Raw genomic sequence first — 22,341 nt, forward strand, 5'->3', positions numbered from 1 at the left:
TCTCATCCCCTTTGATAGAATCAACCGAAGGCCAATGTGTGAGGTCTCATCCCTTTGAGGGATTGGCAAAGTTGTTAGGTCTTGTCCCTTTTGCCCTTGAGACCAAGGTGTGAGGTATCATCTTCATTGAGGAATTGGCTAAAATGTAAGGTCTCATCCCCTTATGCCCTTGAAGACCAAGGCGAGAGGTCTTATCCCCTTAGGTAGAATCAAACGAAAGTCAAGTGTGAGGTCTCATTCCCTTTTAGGAAATGACTAAGGGTAAGGTCTCACCCCTATTGGTAGGATCAACCAAAGGCTAAGGTGTGAGGTTTCATCCCCCTTAAGGAATTGGCTAAAGTACAATGTTTCTTCCCCTTTGTAGAATCATAGAAGGTTAATGTGAAAGGCTTCATCCCCTTGAGAAATTGTATAAGAAACAAGGTCTCGTCCTTATTATGCTTTTTAAGATCAAGGTGAGATGTCTCATCTCCCTTAGTAGAATCAACCGAAGGCCAGGGGAAAAGGTTTCACCCTTCATTGATGACAATGGTCGCAGCAAAAGACCCAAGTAGAAGGGTTGCTCACCCTCTTCATAACAAAATTATCTCTTCATAACAAAATTATCTCTTTAGGCTTAAACAAATTATACAAATGCTATTAGGGTAAACTACCAAAATAATCACTTTTATTTTCTTCAGGTTACATTTTAGTCATTTATGTTTGAAATATTACGTTTAAGTCACTTATGTTATTGTGTTGTAACATTTTAGTCACTGAGTTTTAATTGCCATTAACGGTGTAACGGTAATCTAACATGACACGTTAAATCATCATTTCAAACGAAAATTTTAGGTTAAATTATACAATTGGTCTCTAATTCTTTTTCGTTTTGAATAATTTAATTTTTTTTGTTTTATGTTAAAAGAGATTGAGAAGAGAGGAAAATAGAGGAAGAAGTAAAAGAGAATGGAAATAAAGAAAAAAAAAGAAAGTTAAAAGAGCATAAAAGAAAAAACAATTGTTCAAAACGAAAAAAAATATGGAGATAAATTGTATAAATTAATCTAAAACTTTTGTTCGAAATGATAATTTAACGTGCTATGTCAGCTTACCATTATACCGTTAACGGAAATTAGCAGCTCAGTAACTAAAATATTACAACGCATTAATGTAAGTGACTAAAACGTAATATTTCAAACATAAGTGATTAAAATGTAACTTGCGGGAAACAAAAGTGACTATTTTGGTAGTTCACCCATGTTATTACTTGTTTAGGCTAAAAATGTCGGCTTAGATGTATGTATGTCTTTCAAATTCAATTAAATGCATAAAATTAGTGAATACAAAATGCTCAATATGCACAAAAGCAATAATGATTACCAACGAATCAACTTTATAGCAATAATGGCCTTTTAAAGGCCTCGATGTCATTTTCAATAAAGCCTCTTAAGGCTTTGGTGCCCTATTGGGTAAGGTCTCTTAAGGCCACCAACTCGCTAGAGAGCAATTACTAGTGAATCTGAGTATAGTTGTTTGCATGGGTAGGAATGAGATCATATGTGACGCCCTACATCCGACTCGATTGTTGGATTCGAATATGAGACATCACATTACGTTAAAACTAGTCCATAAGCTTGTCTGGTTCAAAAAATAAAAGTATAAGGACTAGTTTTAACAAATGAAAAACATAAAAAAATTACGTTAAAAGAAATGGAGAAGGGAGCAAAAAAGAGAGAGAAGCAGAAGAGAATAAAAAAAAAGTTAAAAGAACATAAAAGGAAAAAATTTTGATTGCTCAAAATAAAAAAATATGAGGACCGGTTATATAAATTAACCTAAAATTTTTGTTTGAAATGAGGATTTAACGTGCCACGTCAACTTACCGTTACGCCGTTAATGACAATTAACGGCTGAGTGACTAAAATATTACAACACGATAACGTAAGTAACTAAAACGTAACATTTCAAACATAAGTGACTAAAATGTAATCTGAGGCAAATAAAAGTGACTATTTTAATAGTTTACCCTTATTATTGTATCAAAGTTAATAATTAAATACCATCATTTATGATAAAGCAGATGCAAACATATCATATTATCAATAATTTATATCACGATTTCATCTGAACATAACATTATATCCATCAACTTAAAGCTTTCAAGTATAGATGCAAATACCTTGATATTGATTCCACACTTGATTACATTAACTAATTATTTATCGAACAAGTAATTAAAAGTGAATTATAGTAGCACAAACCAAATTCACCGCTCGTTGTTCGTTTCCGCCTCTGTTCCTCTACAATCCGGCATTGTCTCAACTACATTCGATAATTCGTTTAAAAAATTAGTATTAGTTCACAATCAATAAGGCATAGTGAACAACCAAGCATAATTGCATACTTTTGCAATTAAGTCCCTTTTTAATTTTAATGTCCGGAATGCTCGTATTTCACAATCTACTCGATCGAATCTAAATCCGACTTCGTATTTGCACTCTAGGGACCTTAAACTATCAATATATCACATTTTCATCTAAAGTTCTCGTTCTCTTTCTAACTTAGTATTCGACATTCATCCAAAACCCAACGCTAAATAAGTTTTTCACCTAACAATTTCAATATTAATGAAATGGGTTCATCATCTAACTCAATTTTATGCTTTCAATTTAACTAAACAATATATATGGAAACTTTGCTTAACTTTGAACCTAGCTCACGGCAAGAAGAAGACCATGGAAGCTCTCCCTTGAGTACATTCTCTCATCCACTTGGCATAAATTTCCTTTAATTACACATTTTCACTAATTAAAATTAAATGATCCAATGAGCATGGATATCTCATAATAATATTAGTAGAAATCGATGGAGGGGATCATCCTCTTCCCCTAACTTAGTTTGGCCATGGTTTAATTACCACTTAAGACCATGGTAATTTGCTATCTAAGTACCTAGCCATTGAACTCCATCACTTCTTAATCCTTACAATTTAGTTCTTGTACTATTTTTAATAATTTATCCAATTTAATCTCTTAGTAAATTAGTCTTATATTTCATATACGTCATATAAATTCCTCGATAATAAAAAATAAAATTTTTGAATGGCTCCGTTTAAGTCCATTCGACCTTGAAACTGACTTTTCTGACATTGACAAAAATCGAGTCGTTACACCATATCAATAGGAAACAAAAAAGAAAAAGAAAAAGATAATAATAGAACGACATAGGCAACTTTGAAAAACAATGTTTTAGAAAAATTCAGTTAAGAAAACAATTATTTAGTTATAGGAGAAGTTTAAAATTTTTTCCTTAATTCGAGTTGTTGTGTTATTTGTAGTAATAAACCTAAATCGAAATCATACTTGTGCTTTATGAGAGATAAATTCAAGTTGATCCTAACTTTCAACCGAACGACCTTCTCCGCTATTCTCAAACCACGAATTTTCTCGAGTGTTGGCTTAAGCAACATGAACCAAGTCACAGAATAAAAACAATTTGTTAGGGTTTGTCGCCCCTTATGTTATACACAAGGATTAATTGAGTCTTTCATGTATTGGATCAAATTATGTCTTTCCTGGACTTTTAAATCCAGGACTTATAATGTTATCAAACTCAATATCTATTTTTTATTATCCAAAATAAATATTATTTTGAATCATCATTAGCTAATAATATTAGCAATTAACTTTTATCACATCAACCCTAAATTTCGAGAAAAAAACCACGACTACATTTAACGAATTAAACAAATTCACAATCACCACTTAACTTTTTTTATTAATGAAATGATGAAAATTCAAACAATTCACTTTAACTTCTATTAAATCAATCCTAAAATCAAATTAAACACTAAAAGTTAACTCTCGAGTACAATATGATGTACGAGGTCTTTTTGGTATAATAACAAGTATCCTCATTCATTTAACTATATGAGACTAATAATGTTCGGGTCGAGGCGGTATTTAGGTAAAATATCCCCAATAATGATGACTTCAAAATTTAAATTTAGTCCAAATGTTAAAAATATATATATTTACTGTAATTTTTTCTAACTATTTTTTACTTTTTCTTCAATAAAAATTTGCATTTGTTGGAAGAAAAAAAAACCCTTAAAAGACTTTTGGCTCCAAAGGAAGGAATAAAGAAGATAGCAAAAAGAAAAGCCCACTTGATGTGTCATTGAATTATATTTGCCTTGGAATATGACAGTTCATTTTATTCTTTAAAAATTAAAAAATATTTATATATTTATATATTGTATACATTTAAATGAAAATATTTTTATTATTACATAGGAATAGGGGCTTTAATTAAACTAATTCAAATTTTGAATAAAATAAAATCGAGTTAATTGCATCAAACATATTTAAATTATGACTTTTATTTAAATTAGTCTTTAAATTTTAAAATATTTTAATTACATCTTCAGACTGTCGATGTTTTATTAATAAGGTCATTCTGTTATTAAAATTGTTAATTTAACCGTTAAATGAGATATCAAATCTTACATTATATAATTTAAAATGAAAAAATTATGTTGTGAAAATTTTGGTTTAGAGGTTTTCGAAACTTTTATAGAAACAATGGTGCACTCTCTTTCTTTCAATTTTACTTTATTTTTAGTTCTTAATTTTAAAATTTATGCGACAACATTTTAAAGTTTATCACATAAGATTCTATGTATAATTTAATATTTAAAGTAATAGTTTTAATAATGGAAAGACCTGTTTGGATTTTGATTCGCAGATTCTTGATATTTAAAATTTGTTTCATGAAAAAAAAACTAAATTGTAGGAAAGAAAGGGAATGAGAGCTTTCAATTGGTGTAGACGATGCGAACAGAGAAGGTTATACAACAACGACCTAATGACTTAAATAAAAACTTTTGAATAGTTTAGTGACTATTTTGTAACTTTTTGAAGTTACAAATAACGATTTTAACTTTCTGCGAAGAGAGAAGGCTATACAACAATAATTTTAACAACCTAATGAATTAAATAAAAACTTTAAAATAGTTTAATGATCATTTTGTAACTTTTTGAAGCTGCAAATAATAATTTTAACTTTTTGCAGATAGAGAAGGCTATACAATAATGATTTTAACAGCTTAATAATTTAAATAAATTTTTTTGAATAGTTTAGTGACCATTTTGTAACTTTTTAAAGTTGAATGACCAAAATATAAATTTACTAATAGTTTAGTCACTTTTTAAGTAGTAGACCCAAGATTAAATCATCAAAATGCAGGGAGCTCTACTAGAATTGTACAAAAAAAAAAAGATAGATGGGAAAACGGAAAAAAAATATGTTAGATATCCGTCAACGGACCAACGCCTAGCGGCTAAAAGCCTCGTCCCTCTCCTTTTGTGAGAGGCCAAAGCTGTAAATGGCCATAAGGCCTTTGAATTTCACGACAATCTCTCTTCACCACCACAGCCCCCGTCTCAGCCTCTCTCTCCTCTTCTCCCCTTCACCAATCTCCTCCTCTCTTGCTTCGACCCTTTCCTTCCTCCGCGGAATCGCCTCCAAAACATCATACTCCGCCGTTTCTCAACAGCAACAGCAGCAACAAAAGCTGAGGAAAGAGCTTTTGTTGAAGGAGCTGAAAGAAACCGAAACCCTGGCGCAAAAGATAGGGAAAGCCATTAGGCACCCTGGCTTTCCTTCTAAGTCTAGGGTTTACGCCGATGTCAATGTTATTCGTCCTAAAGAGTACTGGGATTACGAGTCTCTAATTGTCCAATGGGGGTATTGTAATATTGTTCTCCGTATTCATTTGGTGCTTGTGAAATTTTGAATCTTCAGTGTTTTTTTTTAATTTGTTTTATATTTGCTGAAAATTAGGTTAAACTTAATTGATTGATTGTTTTTTTTTACTGTTTTAGCAGGGAACAAGATGATTACAGGGTGGTTAGGAAAGTTGGAAGAGGGAAATACAGTGAGGTTTTCGAAGGCGTTCATTGTACTGATAATGAGAAATGTATTATCAAGATTCTCAAACCTGTAAAGAAGAAGAAGGTTCATTCTCGGTGGCATTTTTTTGCTTCAATTGATTTTGTTTCTGTATTTGTGTAACTTGGTATGATAAAGAAAATGATTGTTTGGAATGCAGATTAAGAGGGAGATTAAAATTCTGCAAAATCTTTGTGGAGGGCCAAATATTGTGAAGTTGCTCGATATAGTTAGGGATCAGCAATCGAAGACGCCGAGTCTTATATTTGAATACGTGAATAATACGGATTTTAAAGTGCTTTATCCGACACTCTCAGATTATGATATTAGATATTATATCTATGAACTTTTGAAGGCAAGTAAATGGATTGCTTCTTCCTTTTTCTAATCATATATGCTTATTGAAAATGAAATTGAAGTCGAAATAAGATGCATATCTGTAGGCCTAAGATTGCATTTCCTTTATTATTGAATTCAAAGCACTGTTTAGGTTAGGGGTCACTGTGGGGGATAAGAGATGGTTTCCTTTGGTTCTAGAATCAACTTTCTAGGTCAAAGAAGAAAAAGTGTATTTTCTAGTAGATATGTATGTAGCGGCTTTTCGTTTACATTTCACCAAATGCTGCTTTATTTATTGTAAAAATGAAGGAGGGTTAAGATGATGGAGAAAATGTGTGTGGAAATTGTAGGGCTCATTCATATCTAGTATAATATATGCTGTGGAGCTGGACTAGTAGCTTCTCAATAACATTGACTTGAGTCATTGGTTCTAGTTTTGAGAAATACTTGGAGTGTACTTAGATATGTTTACATTTTGCTGAATACTACCGAAATTTAAATGTATCTGAGTGATGATGGACCAATGGTTAGAATCTTTCTCGATATTATACCAGCTGCCCACACAGTTTGCTCTAGTTCTCTTTATTTGAGTTGAAGGATCTTATATGCGCATGCTTGTAGTGGTTCGAAGTATTTAAAGCAACTGGATGACTTGGTTGTGGTATTTATTAGGTATAGGTTGTGTTGGCTTGCGAGTAATTGTGTGAATATACATCTGCAATGTCAGGGATGCTCATATTATTTTAACAACTTAAATATTTCCTGTTCTGATTGATGTCTAAAATTATTTAAATTCTTTGTTGGAGGCTATTGAGCTTGTCATGATTGAAAGATTGCACTAGGTTGTTGTCACTATCAATGTTGACTATTGCTATTTTGTGATATGAATTCATTGCATGCAGAACCTGTTAGTGATTAATCACAGCATGTTGAAATTTAGCTGGTGTTTCTGCATGTTCATTTGCCATGGATTCCAAAATTTTAATTATCTCTTGATTCCATTGATTATATCTTACAATGTAAATTTTGATATTTTCCTCTGTTCTTTGGAAAGAAAAAGATGGTTCAATTGTTTGAATATCGTGAGTCTTTATTTTTAGGCATTGGATTATTGCCACTCACAAGGTATTATGCACCGAGATGTGAAGCCCCATAATGTGATGATTGATCACGAGCTGCGTAAACTTCGTCTTATTGATTGGGGCCTTGCTGAGTTCTATCATCCAGGGAAAGAATACAATGTTCGTGTTGCTTCGAGGTTAGTTCAGGGGTTATGTATTAGAAAAGGCGCTTTTTGTGGCTTTCATAGTTGTTTGCATGCCACTTGTGATTCTTGTCAGTTTAATCAACTTGTGCTTTTTAAGAATAAAGGGTTTTTTTCTATATCTAAAATGTCGCCCTCCATAATTAATGTGACCCTTTTTTTCCCCTTTATCATTTCATTTTTGGATTGCAGATATTTTAAAGGTCCTGAGCTTCTTGTTGATTTGCAAGACTATGATTACTCTTTAGACTTGTGGAGCCTTGGTTGTATGTTTGCTGGAATGGTGAGTATTACATTTGGATTGTTTCACCTTTTTAAGGTGTTAATACACTTCTTCAGAGGTAGGCTTTTGTGATCCTTACCCTGGCAGCTCATATATCAAATTCTCCTCGTGTGTGTTTGTGACATTTGTGGTGTTATGCAAGTAGACCTGCGCATGTCTTTTAAAAGGCCGGAGCATGCGCTCAATTTCAGTCATTGGCAATCAAGCAAATGGAATCTGTTTTTTTTCATGGTCATTTGAAGATGCTGCATTTTTATGGGATACAAGTGCTTACCTTGATCTGCTTGCATATTAAGCCGAGGAGGATTGGAATTTGATATATCGCCAGGGTATTTGTCTTTCTTGAGATTCTTATTTTTGAGGGTTGTGCTATACAGATATTCCGGAAGGAGCCATTCTTTTATGGGCGTGATAATTATGATCAACTAGTCAAGATAGCCAAGGTATGAGCTTGTTGATGTTTTAAGTAACACTGATCTTAGCACAACTATATTCCAATATGTACATCTTCATTGTTGAGGCTTGTCTAGCTGCTTCTTCCTCTTCATTTTGTAAATTTGGTGCTGTTTTAAAAGAAAGGGTAAACGAAAATTGATGTTTTGGTCACTCGATTTCAGAAATATTCAAAAATTTTCATTTAAGTCATAGGCTGTTAAAATCACTGCTTTATGGCCTTCTTTGGTTGCATTGCTTGCACCAATTGAATGCTTTCCTTCCCCTTTTCTCCTAAAGTTCAATTTTTTCGTAAACGGTTTTGAATGTCACAAATCTACGAAACAAAATCCAAACAACTTTTTTTTTTCGATCTTTGACACTGATGTCTGATCAACTTTGGATCTAAGGTATATTCTTCTACTTGTTGATGAGTACTAATTCACCGTACTGATCATCAAATTGTCACTCAGAGCTTACTAGTTGGACTTTAAAAAAAAAATCTTAACAACCCGGTGACTTGTTCAGTGACTTAGATGAAAACTTTCGAATAATTCAGTGATAATTTTGCAACTTCTTGAAGTTGAGTGACCAAAACGTAAACTTACTAATAGTTTAGTGACCTTAGGTGTAGTTTACCCTAAAAGAAATACCATTTTTCTGTCATGCATTGACTCTTTTCATTGAGTGTTTAAAAGTGCCTTTATTTGAGGATATAAAATTCCTATGGTTCTAAATTAGCTTCTTTCTCTTTTGCTGCATTAGGTTCTTGGGACAGATGAATTAAATGCTTATCTAAATAAGTATGGTATCGAATTGGATCCCCATCTTTTATTTCTTGTTGGGAGGTTGGTATACATATTTTCTTTGTAGATCGATGGCGCAGAAGTACAGTGAATTTCAATTGAGACGTATTATAATTTTTTCTTGATACAGGCATAGTCACAAACCTTGGACAAAGTTCATTAATGCTGAGAATCAACATCTGGCATTACCTGAGGTAGTACACAACTAGAAATTTCTTATACGATTCTCAACGTTCTCACAGTATCGTATTCCATCTTTAACATGTATTTGGTTCTTCTCATAAGGCCATTGATTTCCTCGATAAGTTGCTTCGATATGATCATTTGGAAAGGCTAACTGCAAAAGAAGCAATGGTAAACCTCTTCATCTTTATGAACATATCTAAGAATACCGGTCATATCGAACACCCCTAGTAATGGGATGATTTTTTTTTGGCAATCTTGCAGGCTCATCCTTATTTTTACCCGATTAGAAATGCGGAAAGCAGCAGAACTCGGACCTAGCATGCCAACTTCACGGTGATGATGTTAAGGCATGGCATCTTCTTCTTTCTTCATATGCATGGTTAGATCCTCATCCCTTTATAGAATGACAGAAGATTAAAGTCTCTTTTTTTTTTCTTTTGATTTTCATGTCTCCCCCAAGGGAAATGTTTATGTTTTATTTTGAATTATATCATATTTGTGTTTTTCCTTTTCAGATGAAGAACAGTACTGAATTACATGTATGATAATATTATTTATGTTTTAATTCATCCTTTTTAATGCTCTCTGTTAATTTCCTTTATCTATTAGTTAACTCTACGTTATCCTTTTTTCCCCTTAATATAATTATTTTTGTGTGTTAATGAAAATTATGCTTTGTAAAATATTAGATAAAGTTATGAATTTGATTCTCTATTATGCTCCAATGTGGGATTTAGTCTGTGTATTTCAATTTGCCATAGTTTAGTCCCTGTACTTTTTATAAATATCATTAATTAGATCAATGGTTTCTTTACTTTTATATTTGTTATTTATTTTGATAAAATGTTTGACGTGTTCTTTTTTAATAAAAAAAATCTGGATTATGGGCTAGAACATGTGTTTTAAGAAGAATCCATGTAAACGTTGTGTTAATTATGATCACAAAATTTTTAGGAAGAAGTTTATATTCTGGCTATTCAATTTCATGAAAGTTATATAATCGTGTTATTGAATCATTTGAAAATTTTTATTTAAGTTGTTGGGTTGATAAAATTTATATATATATTTGTTTGTGTAGTTTTGAATATTACAAATTTATCAATCAAAATCGAAATTTTCTTTTTTGATTTTCAATATTGGATGTTAAATCGATTTGCATCGAAGATGTATTTTTTTACTCGTTGATTAGTATTATTCATTATATCTATTGTCAAATCGTTTTTTGAAATTCATCAGTTGTATTTAAAAAAAAAAAAACTTAACACAGTGAAATACTTAAAAACATTCAAATAATTCAATGAAAATTTTTGAATTATAAAATAATTTTTGAAGTTGAGTCATTAAAATTTAATAATTTTAAATATAATTTACTTATTAATTATTTTTACTAACGAAATTTTAATAGAAATAATTAATTATCAACATTATAAAAATAATTAATCAAATTACGTGGAATTAAAAAATGTGTATATATATATTAAATCATGCCTCAACTTTTAGATTAAAAGATATTAGGCGCATTTCGACCAACACTACAACAACAGTATCAAGTTACCAAAAATCATAACTCGATGAATAATGCAATACATGCTTTGTTTAGGTGAAATGTGTCCCCAAATTCATAAAAGTATTTTCTCACCAATCATTGATGATTAAACATAAATTGCATCATCATATAATTGGAGACAAATTTGGGACATGGGAATCCCATAGCTTACCTGCTTATTCAGACATTTTAAATTACGGCCCGACAGGTCGGCCCGGCAATTAGCGTGGTCTACATAAGTATTTATTTTCATTCCCGTCGGTTTCAACAAATTCAGATTTTTGTTTTTCCTTAATTTTAATCTTTTAATAATATAATTTTTTTCATATTTTATAATAAATATAAAATTTTTAGGATACAAACGAATTTCGACTCATGAATATGGGGTATGAATGAGATATTAGTATTCATAAGCCATTTGAGTTCGACTTGAAAAAAAAATATTTAAATTTGATTTAGTAATTATCAAACTTAGTTATTTATCAGCTCGAATTCTAACATTTTTACCCTTATTATATAAAGAATTTAAGTACGAAAAAACCTAATCGTATTCAATCTTGAATATAAAAACGAAAAAACCGAATTTAATCAAATTATCCAAATCTCAAACTGAACTCGAACTTATTATTCGATCAAATTCAAATCAAATTCCAGCTCAAAAACTCACTATTTGATTTAGCCAAAACCATCCACTTGATACAAATACATAGTACAATGGCCGCTGACATTGCTATCGAATTTATAACTTGTTGGTAAGGAAGTCAAATTGAATTATGAACCACAAAATTTTGAAAAAAAAATCAAATAAAAATTGGGTTAATATTTGATCCATTGAGAGCTTTTGATTTTATATTTTATTAATAAAACATATGATAAAACATTACTAAAAAACAAATTAAAATTAATTTATCATTTAATTTTATTGATAATATATATATATAAAAACATTTTAAATATATCCTACATCATATGAGTGATGATGTCAGTGGTGGAGTTAGGGGACTGATAGGGCTCGGTCCTCTTAAAATAAAAAAAAAATTCATTTGAACTCTTTATAATTTATAAAATTTTAAATTAATAATAGTAAAATTATACTTTAACCTCTCAAAAATGATAAAAATTTAATTTAAGCTTTTAAAAATAATAAAAATATAGACGATTAAAATGATAAAACTATATTTATACCACCGTAACAATATATAATTTAATTTCGATTCCCAAATTCGTTTTTGACTCCACCACTGGATGATGCATGTGCATAAGATTGTGATGGTGATGGGAACTGAACGACGACGTGTAAGGCCTTCTGAATTTGGTCTTATCCTTTGCCATAGCCTTCGCTCTCACCATGTTCTTACATGTGTCTTCTTACCATTATGTGTATAAGCCAATATCACAATTTCAATTTTTTTATTTAGAGAAATTTTTTGTTTTTGCCTAGTCAACTGTCGACGTGGCACGTTTTACTGTCTTGTCAATTGTTCAGTTTATTTTTTTTCTTTTTAAATTTAGTTTAATTTTAAATTTTAATTTACTACTTAAATATTTTTATTTTAATTTGGTACTTAAATTTAGCTTAAATGTTTAATTTGATTATCAGATCAAATGATTTCATGTGGTCTAATAAATGTTTGACACGTGTACTATAATAAAAAAACATAGGTACTTAATTGGGATAAAGAAAATCTTAGATACTAAATTAAACATTGGAGTTAAACTTAGGGACTTAACTGGGACAAAAATATTCAGATATCAAATTCAGAAAAAACTTTGGTACCAAAGTGAATATTGAAACCAAACTCAAGTATTAAATTGAGACAAAAAAAAAACTTAGATCCCAAATTGAATATTGAAGTTAAATTTAAGTACCAAATAGTACATTAAGTCTTTAAATTTTAACTATTGGATCTAAACTATATTTAATTTTGTGCATTCCACTAAAAAAATATTTTATTTTTAAATTAGAAAAACCACATCTGCTCTCATATTTCGAGAGTTCAACCCTTGCCTTGTTGGTAGAATTAAAAGAATTTTTGACCTTTACCAATCGATTCTCGGCTCTTTCTCTGATATCTTTTGTCAAAACAGACAACAAAGGATCGGTTTGGATGAAGTCTTTTCACAATGACCTCTTTCTTTAAGTGTTGTTCAGAATTGACATAATGATATAATTGGAGGAACTACCATTGTTCTAAACTCTAGGGGTTTCCAATTATTATCTATCCGCAGCTTCATGCCAGAATTCTCATTTTTCATGTTATTCTTCTTTTGCTTAAATCTTACAATACTGTTTGTTGTAGGCTACGGGGTCGTAACAAGAAATGGATCAACTTTCGAATCCATAAGATTCCTCGTTCAATATGTTAACATCAGACACCAATTAATAGACAACCATCAACTAAGAAAAGAAGCGATACAGTGAGTTACAAATGCTTCCAAAGCTTTCATTAGTTTTTCTTAACCATAGTTGTTTTTCATTTTGTACCCGAAAAACAAATTACCTATGTTAAAAACTTCTCCCTCTCTCTCTCTTTTTTAAAAAAAATTAACATTACTATTTAAAAAACATCATTAATTTTTAGGTTTCCAAAATCGAACCACTGGTTGAACTAGTCAGGTCATCGATTTGCCAATCCAATTGACCCATCTGGTTCGATTGAATAATTCATTAAAAAAATTCAAAAAAAATATTAAAAACTAAAAGAATCCATTCAACCGGTTCAACCACCTGATTCAACTAATTGTTTCCCAATTCAACCGGTTCATATCGATTCTTAAATCAACCAGTTTAGTGATTTTCTTCAAACCAATACCCTGACTGGTTCCCCATCTGACCGGTTGATCCGATTTGGTTCAAACAACATTATTGATTAATTTAAATAATAAATATTTTTTTTACATATTTTTCACCCCATAAATTAATCATAATCAAGGAAATTATAATCATATACTATCACTCAAATGTAGCTGCATGGTAATTTGAACTAAAAGAAGCTTATATTGGGTTTCATAAACTTCATTTTTTATTTCTATCTACATAAAGCATGAACAACGAGGATCTAATTACAATGATCGATTATTTATGAACAAAATTACTGATCATTTAAGGTATGATTGTCGTGGAATGCTGGTTAATGATTTTTGTCTATGATTTCTCTTACAAGTTCAGTTCTTTTAGGACAAATGTTATTAGTTAAAATGTACTTTGGTTGTCTTGTAATTCTTCCCATTAATAATTTATAATCTAAGGGTTTAAGGTTTTTAGGTCATCACGTCCAAAATAAAAAATAAAAAATAAATATTTGTATTTTTTTTCTTTAATGGTCTCTAATTATTAGAGATACATATAATACAACATGATGTATTTAGACTTGATCATAGGTTGGACCGAGTCGCGTTCAAGTCGGAATGGGCTTAGAATTTTATCTAAGCTTGGCCCAAGTCCGCTCGTATTAATTTCTTTAATATTTTTAAAATAAAAAATTATAAAATATTATACATCAAATACACTAAAAATATTAAAATACATATTTTCAACAAATTGAAAATACATTAAAAAAAGTCTTTATACTTAAATAATACTAAGATAGTTGAAACTTAGCAAACAAATGCTTCTAAAATAGTAACAAAATTAATAATAAGACCAGAGTTATACAATATCAGGCTCATTTTGTTCAAGCTCATTTTTCGGGCCTATATTTTTGCCCAATTCTCTCACATTTTGGGCAAACCTTTGGGCCTAGTCGAGTAGCCCAACCCATGATCAGGTCTAGATGGATCATATACAAAAAAAAAACCCAAATAAAAGTAAAGACACATGCATATAAATATTCTCTGATATCTATATTATTATTTAAATCTCTTATTTATTAAATAAAAAAAATCTTTAACTGAGTTGCTATCACAAGTCAATCAGATACCAACTCGATTAGAGAAATTGGCAAAATACTCTTCAGTATTTAGAACAAGTTACATTATCTAGGGTATTTTAGTCTTTTACTTGAAAAACAATAAATAGTTTATATATGGTGGGATTTGAACTCATGAAATTTGGATTCATAAAACTTTATCACTCAACCAATTAGTGTTTTATCATGAAATATTTTGTACATTTTAATTTTATTATGCACACTTTATTAGCTTCATTAATTATTGTGCATTTAAATTTTTTAATTTAATATATTTATGTGTTTAAATTTTATTTTACTCACAATTTAATCTAATTTTTTTATTTTAATATTATACATATTATTAATTATTTTCAAACTATACATTTAATTATTCATTATATATCATTTTAAACACACCAATGTGTTCTAAATCCGTAATTATAAAAATTTCAATAATGCTAAGATTTTTAAAAAATATGCTTCATTTATAATGTTTGTGAAATTTAAAAACATCATTGACTTGATAGACTATCATTGATAATGTGGTGTAATTTTAGTTTTAAATATATATAACTCTAATGGTTTGCCGAATGAGTTTTAATTCGATTGGTATGAGCATTATTGTTAATGTAGGAAGATGTGGGTTTGAGTGCGCTGAAACGCATTATTCTTCTATTTATGGGTTAGAAAGAGGCTATAAGTAACTTGTAACACCCCAAACCCGGTCTAAACGTTATGACCGAATCTGGCGATGTCACATTGTAACACCCCTTACCCGTATTCGACGCCGGAATAGGGTACGAGGCATTACTAGAAGACATACATTTGCATTCGTATTAAACCGAGTTACAAAATTTCATCCGAATTAAAAGTTTCAAATTATTAACGTGCTTTTATAATTCTTTACAACATATCCTCGAAATATTATATTCATAACAAATAGGGCCTACGAGACCCAATATTTACTCATGTAATTCAAAGCTTTATTTCCATTTCATTCAATTCACAATTTCTCATGTTCACAATTCAAATAAATTTCTCAATCCAACATATATATTTCAATCATCTAAGAATATAATTCAAGTTACACGAACTTACCAGGCTAAATTGCAGAAATATCAAAATTTAGGGACATTTTGGTAATTTTTTATTTTCCTCGAATTTTCACCCAATCTTGATATAAATTAATATTTCATTCAATTTATTAATTTAAATAATAAAATAATTCATTTCATGCAATTTGGTCACTTTTTGACATATTTACCAATTTACCCTTAAAATATTACTTTTATTCAATTTAGTCCTTGAACCTAAAACATGCAAATTGACCATTTTTAATGAGAACTCATGCTAGTTAAATAATCATTTATTTTCCTCTTCCTTCTCTCCATTCCACATCCTTAATGTATATAACATGCTTATATGTAACATTATCTATAATTTCACTATTTATTTATTTGTTCATTCAAAGCTGTCCACTTGAGTCATAGTCACTAAATTATTTATATATTGAGCTATGGAACTCCAAATTAAGATCCGATAGATTCCTATGAAACTAGACTCACATATATTCTTACCATAATATTTTCAGAATTTTTTGTTTAGCCAATAAGTACAGTTTATTCTTTAAAGTCATCCCTGTTCTGCTGTCTGACATTTCTGACCCTTCTTTACTAAAAATTAATTATCTCCTTGTACAAGATTTGGATGATGTTACCGTTTGTTTTTCTTGAAAATAGACTCATTCATGATTTTAAAAATATAAATTTAAGCCTCTAATTATTTTAATTCAATTTTTTATGATTTTCCAAAGTCAGAACAGGGGAATCCGAATTCATTCTGACCTTGTCTCACAAAATTATTATATCTCATGATTTACAATTCCATTACTTAATAAGCTTTAATTCCATATTTTTCATCATCTAATTCAGTTTCCACAATTTATGGTGATTTTTCAAAGTTAACCTACTGCTACTGTCCAAAACTGTTTTAGTGCAAGATGTTGATTACTAAGTTTATAACTCTCTAATTCCCTTTCTCTATAATATTTCCCATCATTTTCACTTATTTCCCTTCACTAATATATCAAGAACATAAGACTTTATTTAAGAAAACTCTACTATAACATCATTTCCATACTTTTTCAACAATAACAAACTTAAAAATATATTGAAATCTTGATGTTCTTACCTTGTGCTATTGATTTCAATCTTTAACTTGATTTTCTCTCTCCTCCAACTTCTATTTCTTGAATCTAACTTGACATTCTAGCTCCCCATTGTCTCCTTATTATTTTTCTCTCTTGGAAGCTATGGAAATTCTTTTGATTTCTAGGTGGAAATAGTGAATTTTTGGTGAAAGGACCAATTTGTAAAGAAAGCAAAACTTTCTTTCTTCTCTTCTCTTCTAACGTTGGGTGCACGGAAAGATGATGATTTTTTTCATCATCTTTCTTTCCTTTTATATTAATCATTTAACAATAAAATAATACTAAAAATCTTAATAAAATATTAATTAAATAACATTTATCTAATTAATTAATTAAAAATATCACAAACATCATCATTACCTTCTAGAATTCTCTCTCTCTCTCTATTTGACCATTTTTCCCTTTATAATCTTTTGAAATTCCATCATTGAGTCATCACTTAATTTGGTAATATTGTAATTTAGTCCCTCAAAATTCTTTACCTTTTCAATTTGGTCTTAATTCATCCATTTTCCTTAGTTTCTAGATTATTCCACTCTTAAAATATTTACACTACTAATCCTTCAACTTTTTTGTATTTACACTTTAATCCCTTAAATTTCGAGTATTTACTCTTGGGCAACAAAACTTTTCTCACTTTTGCGATTTAATCCTTTCTTGAATTAATATGTCATAATATAATTCTCAATGTTGCCATAACTCAAAATTTCCCTTTTTGTCACTTTATTTCCTTATTTTACTATCAATGATACCTACTTCCTTACTGTAGTAATTTTCGGGGTATTACAGTAGTAATTTTCGGGATATTACATTTCTCCCCCCTTAAAATAAATTTCGTCCTCGAAATTTCCTTGTTGTATTTTGATCATGAACTTCATCATTTCTATATTATTTCAATTATCCTTTTCTATCCATTCTTATCACTAACATTTCTAGTTTTTATATCATTTTGTACATCCTTTTCAATAATATTATTCTTTTCACTTAATCGAATTCTTATTTTCCCTCTTTCTTCATAACCAGAAGTCATTTCTTCATTTAGTTTTCTTAAAGTCATCTCTATTATTCTATAGTTCCCTTCTGTACATATTTACCGAACTTAGTATTTGTATTCATTCTCTATCCTTTCATTTCACAATTTATTTTTAATTCAATATTTCAAACATGAATCAGAGGTAAACCTTTACCTTGTAGCGAAAATTATTTATATATATTTTTTAGCAGAGGCCCAGTAGATTAGATAGAACACTTAGGATATACGAAACTGATACGGAAGTGCATTATTATGCATTATTAAACAGAAAGCACTAAAGTGTTATATAGAGAACATAAATGTGCTAATAATCGGAGAGCACTAGCGTGCTATTAATCAGAGAGTGTGCTAGGGTTCTTTAATGATATACCACTAATATCCTAGTAGTTCTAATCTCATCTACTTGGGCAAATTTTGTCATGCATGCATATCACTTTTACACTTTTCGCATAATGCTTTTACATCCTTTATAATTTAATCCTTGTACTGATTATTCCCTCAAAATTCTTCACCTTTTCAATTTGGTCCTAATTCATTCATTTTCCTTAGTTTCTAGATTATTCCACTCTTAAAATATTTACACTACTGGTCCTTCAAATTTTTTTGTATTTACACTTTAATCCCTCAAATTTTGAGTATTTACTCTTGGGTAACAAAACTTTTCTCACTTTTGCGATTTAATCCTTTCTTGAATTAATATGTCATAATGTAATTCCCAATGTTGCCATAACTCAAAATTTCCCTTTTTGTCACTTTATTTTCTTATTTTACTATCAATGATACCTACTTCCTTACTGTAGTAATTTTCGGGGTATTGTAGTTGTAATTTTCGGGATATTACATAATTATAGATATTGTAAAAAAAATGATAAAAACCTATAATAAAATTATTAAAGAAAAACCTCAAAAACAAAAAAGAAAAAGAGAAATCCACCAAACAATTATTATAAACTTTATAATACTACGTAAATATATGATGCAAAATTTTGAGCGGTTGTGATTTTGTCTCCATGATTGAGATTACCATTCAAATGCTTGTTCCCAGCGTGTCACCATAACTTGATTATACGAAAGCTCATTTCAAGAGACTATTTATTATATTATTTATATTTAGATTATAATATGGCTAACTCAAACGATACATCCCAAACTATTACATATATTTTAGAATATTTTGATTGGAGCTTTAAAATATGAGTATCATATCAAATAAATCTTTCTTCCATGAAGTTGACATAATCTTGAGCATTAGATGCATCGATGTAATCTTATTTTAACATTTTTTCAGACGATACATACACACGTTTAAAATTTGATTTATATGTTTTAAATATGTTACATATTATATCTAGCTAATAGTTAAATTGTTCTAAGTATGGAAGCATGGATGTAGCTAATAGATACAACTAGGGACTAATTTGAATCAAAACAGAAAAACATGAAAATTTTAAAAAAATTTGGAAATAAGGGTCACACGATTGTGTGTCAGGTCGTGTGACAGAGCCCAGACCGTGTCGCTTAGAACATAGTCGTGTGCCTACCCTATACGCTCGTGTGGTTACTCCACACGCCTATGTAACTAACTGTGATCATGTGAAAAATCCTGGACCTAAAATTAATAAGACACATGGTCGTGTGAGGGTTGTATGGAGACTGTGTGTGGCACACGGTCGTGTGGCAGCTTGTGTCCCAGGCCGTGTACATCCAAAATGACCGCTAATGCAAGCTAATTCATTAACCATTTCTTGCACATCAAACCAAATCTTTTCCAAACACTTTCACATGGTTAGAACACATTCTAACATACCTAAAACATGACAAAATTATTCAACCTATATGCTTAACCAATATGCCCTCATTGGCACCACAATTCAAACACCAAAATAAATCATAGACAACTACCATATTCACATATTTCATAATAGCTTAAACATACCAACTCACTAGCATCCATTTTACCAAGCACAACATTCTTCCTCAATCACACATAATGACCATTCCAATTTTACCAAAATACCAAAAGATAGCTACCATTAATTAACATATTACCAACCACACCAGCCAAGTATCAAAATGATAATCACAAGATATCATTCCACCATAGTTACTTAACAACTACATGTTTAAAATATACACACAAAGGTACCATAATTAATGCCACTTTTCACCGTTCCAAAATGACAAAAAGACTACCGAAAAGATAGCGGATAGTGTGTGATCATTTGAGCTGATCCAAACGATGTTACAATCCCGATAAATCTACAAGAATAGAATCAAAACGAGGTAAGCTCATGCAAAGCTTAGTAAGTTCGTGAAACTAAACATATCATACCCGACAATTTAATTACAATAATACTAGAACATAACGTGAGATCAATGATCATAATTCACCTATCTCAATCAACCGAGACAATTTAACCTGTAATCATCACACCATCAATTTACCATGTTATTCAATCATGATATGATATATGAAAAATCAATTGGCCTGAAGAACAATGATAAATCATTTCGGATACGTGGAAGAGAAATATTCAAACATGTCAACTATATTACATTAATCGACACATCAAGCTTAAGAGAATGTGCAACACACGCTTGACTTCAAGTTATTGGTACGAAATACACGATATAATTATTCACCGGCTGAAAGCCTGTTAAGCCCAAGGCCTGGTACAAATACACCAACTAAAAGCATGCTTCTTTCTAATAACTGGTCATTTGTATTCCGGCTATTTACCAAGTTCATGCGAGCCCCTTGTACATTTCCAATACATTTCAATATCAAAACTAATATTTCATCAAAGCAACGATAATTATCATAATAACGATAATTACTTCAATGAATATGTAATAAGCAACTAATTATACCATAAATTACATAATACGAACTTACCAAGATCCGATACCTACCAATATGCAACAACGCCTTCTTTTTCCCCGATTAACAACCGATGGACTTGTTTCTTGATTTAAATATGATAATTAATTCAATTAACTAATTCAAATATTGTAAAATAATTAAATTCATGTAATCAGCCCTTTAATGTTATTTTATACATTTACCCTAAACTTTTACTTTATAATCAATTTGGTCCCTAAGACTAAAACAATATTATTTTTCACAATTATTCCCCATACCCATGAGTCGAAATCATATAACACCCCAGGACAATCTTTACATGCTGAAATTTTCCATGAAAACTATTTCCAATTTAATCTATTTTCAAAATTGTCCCCTAATCATATAAATTATACTAAAATACTATACAAACTAGCTCAAAATCACCATCAAGCTTCCAATCAAATCATTTACCATTCAAGAGCTTCAAAATCATTAATGGTGAAATTTTCAAACTAACACAACTTCACAAAATAATCCACAAGCTAGCTAAAGGTCTTAATAATGATCACAAAAATATTAAAATTCATGGAAAATAACCCAAAATAGACTTACATGCAAGTGGACATAGGTAATCGAACCCTTAAGCTCTCAACAATGGTTTTCGGTTTGTAAAATGATTAATGGAGAAGATGAATCAAACTTTATTTTTGTTTTTTTCCCACTTTTTTAATATTAATCTAATAACATTTTATGCTTTAGAAAAATCAAATAACAATCACATGGCCGACCATTAACTTTACAAATGACTTATTTGCCATATTAAATCATCCTATTTTACTTGAATCAACGATCATAATTGTATCAATCAACCGAGACAATTCAACCTGTAATCATCACACCATCAATTTACCATGTTATTCAATCATGATATGATATATAAACAATCAATTGGCCCGAAGAACAATGATAAATCATTTCGGATACGTGGAAGAGAAATATCCAAACATGTCAACTATATGACATTAATCGACACATCAAGCTTATAAGAATCTGCAACACATGCTTGATTTCAAGTTATTGGTATGGAATACACGATATAATTATTCGCCGGCTCAAAGCTTGTTAAGCCCAAGGCCTGTTACAAATACACCGGCGCAAATCCTACTTCTTCCTAATGACTTGTCATTTGTATTCCAACTATTTAACAAGTTCACCCGAGCCCCTTGTATATTTCTAATACATTTCAATCTCAAAACTAATCTTTCATCAAACCAATGATAATTATCATAATAACGATAATTACTTCAATGAATATGTAATAAGCAACTAATTATGCCATAAATTATATAATACAAACTTACCAAGATCCGATACCTACTGATATGCACAACACCTGCTCGACAACCTTCTTTTTTTCCCGATTAACAACCGATGAACTTGTTTCTTGATCTAAATATAATAATTAATACAATTAACTAATTCAAACATTTTAAAATAATTAAATTCATGTAATCAGCCCTTTAATGTTATTTTACACATTTATCCTAAACTTTTACCTTATAATCAGTTTAGTC

General features: G+C 30.1%; 1 protein-coding gene across 4 annotated transcripts; it reads left to right on the forward strand.

Moving 5' to 3' along the window:
• Window positions 1–5,217: 5,217 nt before the first annotated feature.
• Window positions 5,218–9,836, forward strand: LOC107932568 (casein kinase II subunit alpha). 4 transcript variants are annotated; one of them, XR_005911027.1, is made up of 11 exons: window positions 5,227–5,730; window positions 5,868–6,000; window positions 6,095–6,289; window positions 7,374–7,531; window positions 7,730–7,820; window positions 8,198–8,263; window positions 9,018–9,100; window positions 9,189–9,252; window positions 9,344–9,412; window positions 9,506–9,623; window positions 9,760–9,836. XR_005911027.1 is itself a non-coding variant. In XM_016864612.2 (10 exons), the coding sequence occupies exons 1-10, from the start codon at window positions 5,369–5,371 to the stop codon at window positions 9,560–9,562; spliced, it is 1,275 nt and encodes a 424-aa protein (XP_016720101.1). In that variant the 5' UTR covers window positions 5,218–5,368; the 3' UTR covers window positions 9,563–9,836. The 4 variants fall into 4 exon arrangements, 2 of the variants coding, with proteins under 2 accessions (XP_016720101.1, XP_016720100.1); XR_005911028.1 differs by having other exon boundaries at window positions 5,871–6,000; XM_016864612.2 differs by having other exon boundaries at window positions 5,218–5,730; window positions 5,871–6,000; window positions 9,506–9,836.
• Window positions 9,837–22,341: the final 12,505 nt, after the last annotated feature.

This window comes from Gossypium hirsutum, chromosome D03 (assembly GCF_007990345.1).
Source record: "Gossypium hirsutum isolate 1008001.06 chromosome D03, Gossypium_hirsutum_v2.1, whole genome shotgun sequence".
In the NCBI taxonomy this organism is placed as follows: domain Eukaryota; kingdom Viridiplantae; phylum Streptophyta; class Magnoliopsida; order Malvales; family Malvaceae; genus Gossypium; species Gossypium hirsutum.

What these genes read in the sequence shown, in the direction of transcription:
- LOC107932568 (XM_016864611.2), top strand. Translation starts at nt 5,369, where the DNA reads ATGGCCATAAGGCCTTTGAATTTCACGACAATCTCTCTTCACCACCAC. An exon ending in TCTCTAATTGTCCAATGGGG is followed by an intron (nt 5,731 to 5,867) that starts GTATTGTAATAT and finishes TTACTGTTTTAG; the next exon opens with CAGGGAACAAGATGATTACA. An exon ending in GTTGTATGTTTGCTGGAATG is followed by an intron (nt 7,821 to 8,197) that starts GTGAGTATTACA and finishes TGTGCTATACAG; the next exon opens with ATATTCCGGAAGGAGCCATT.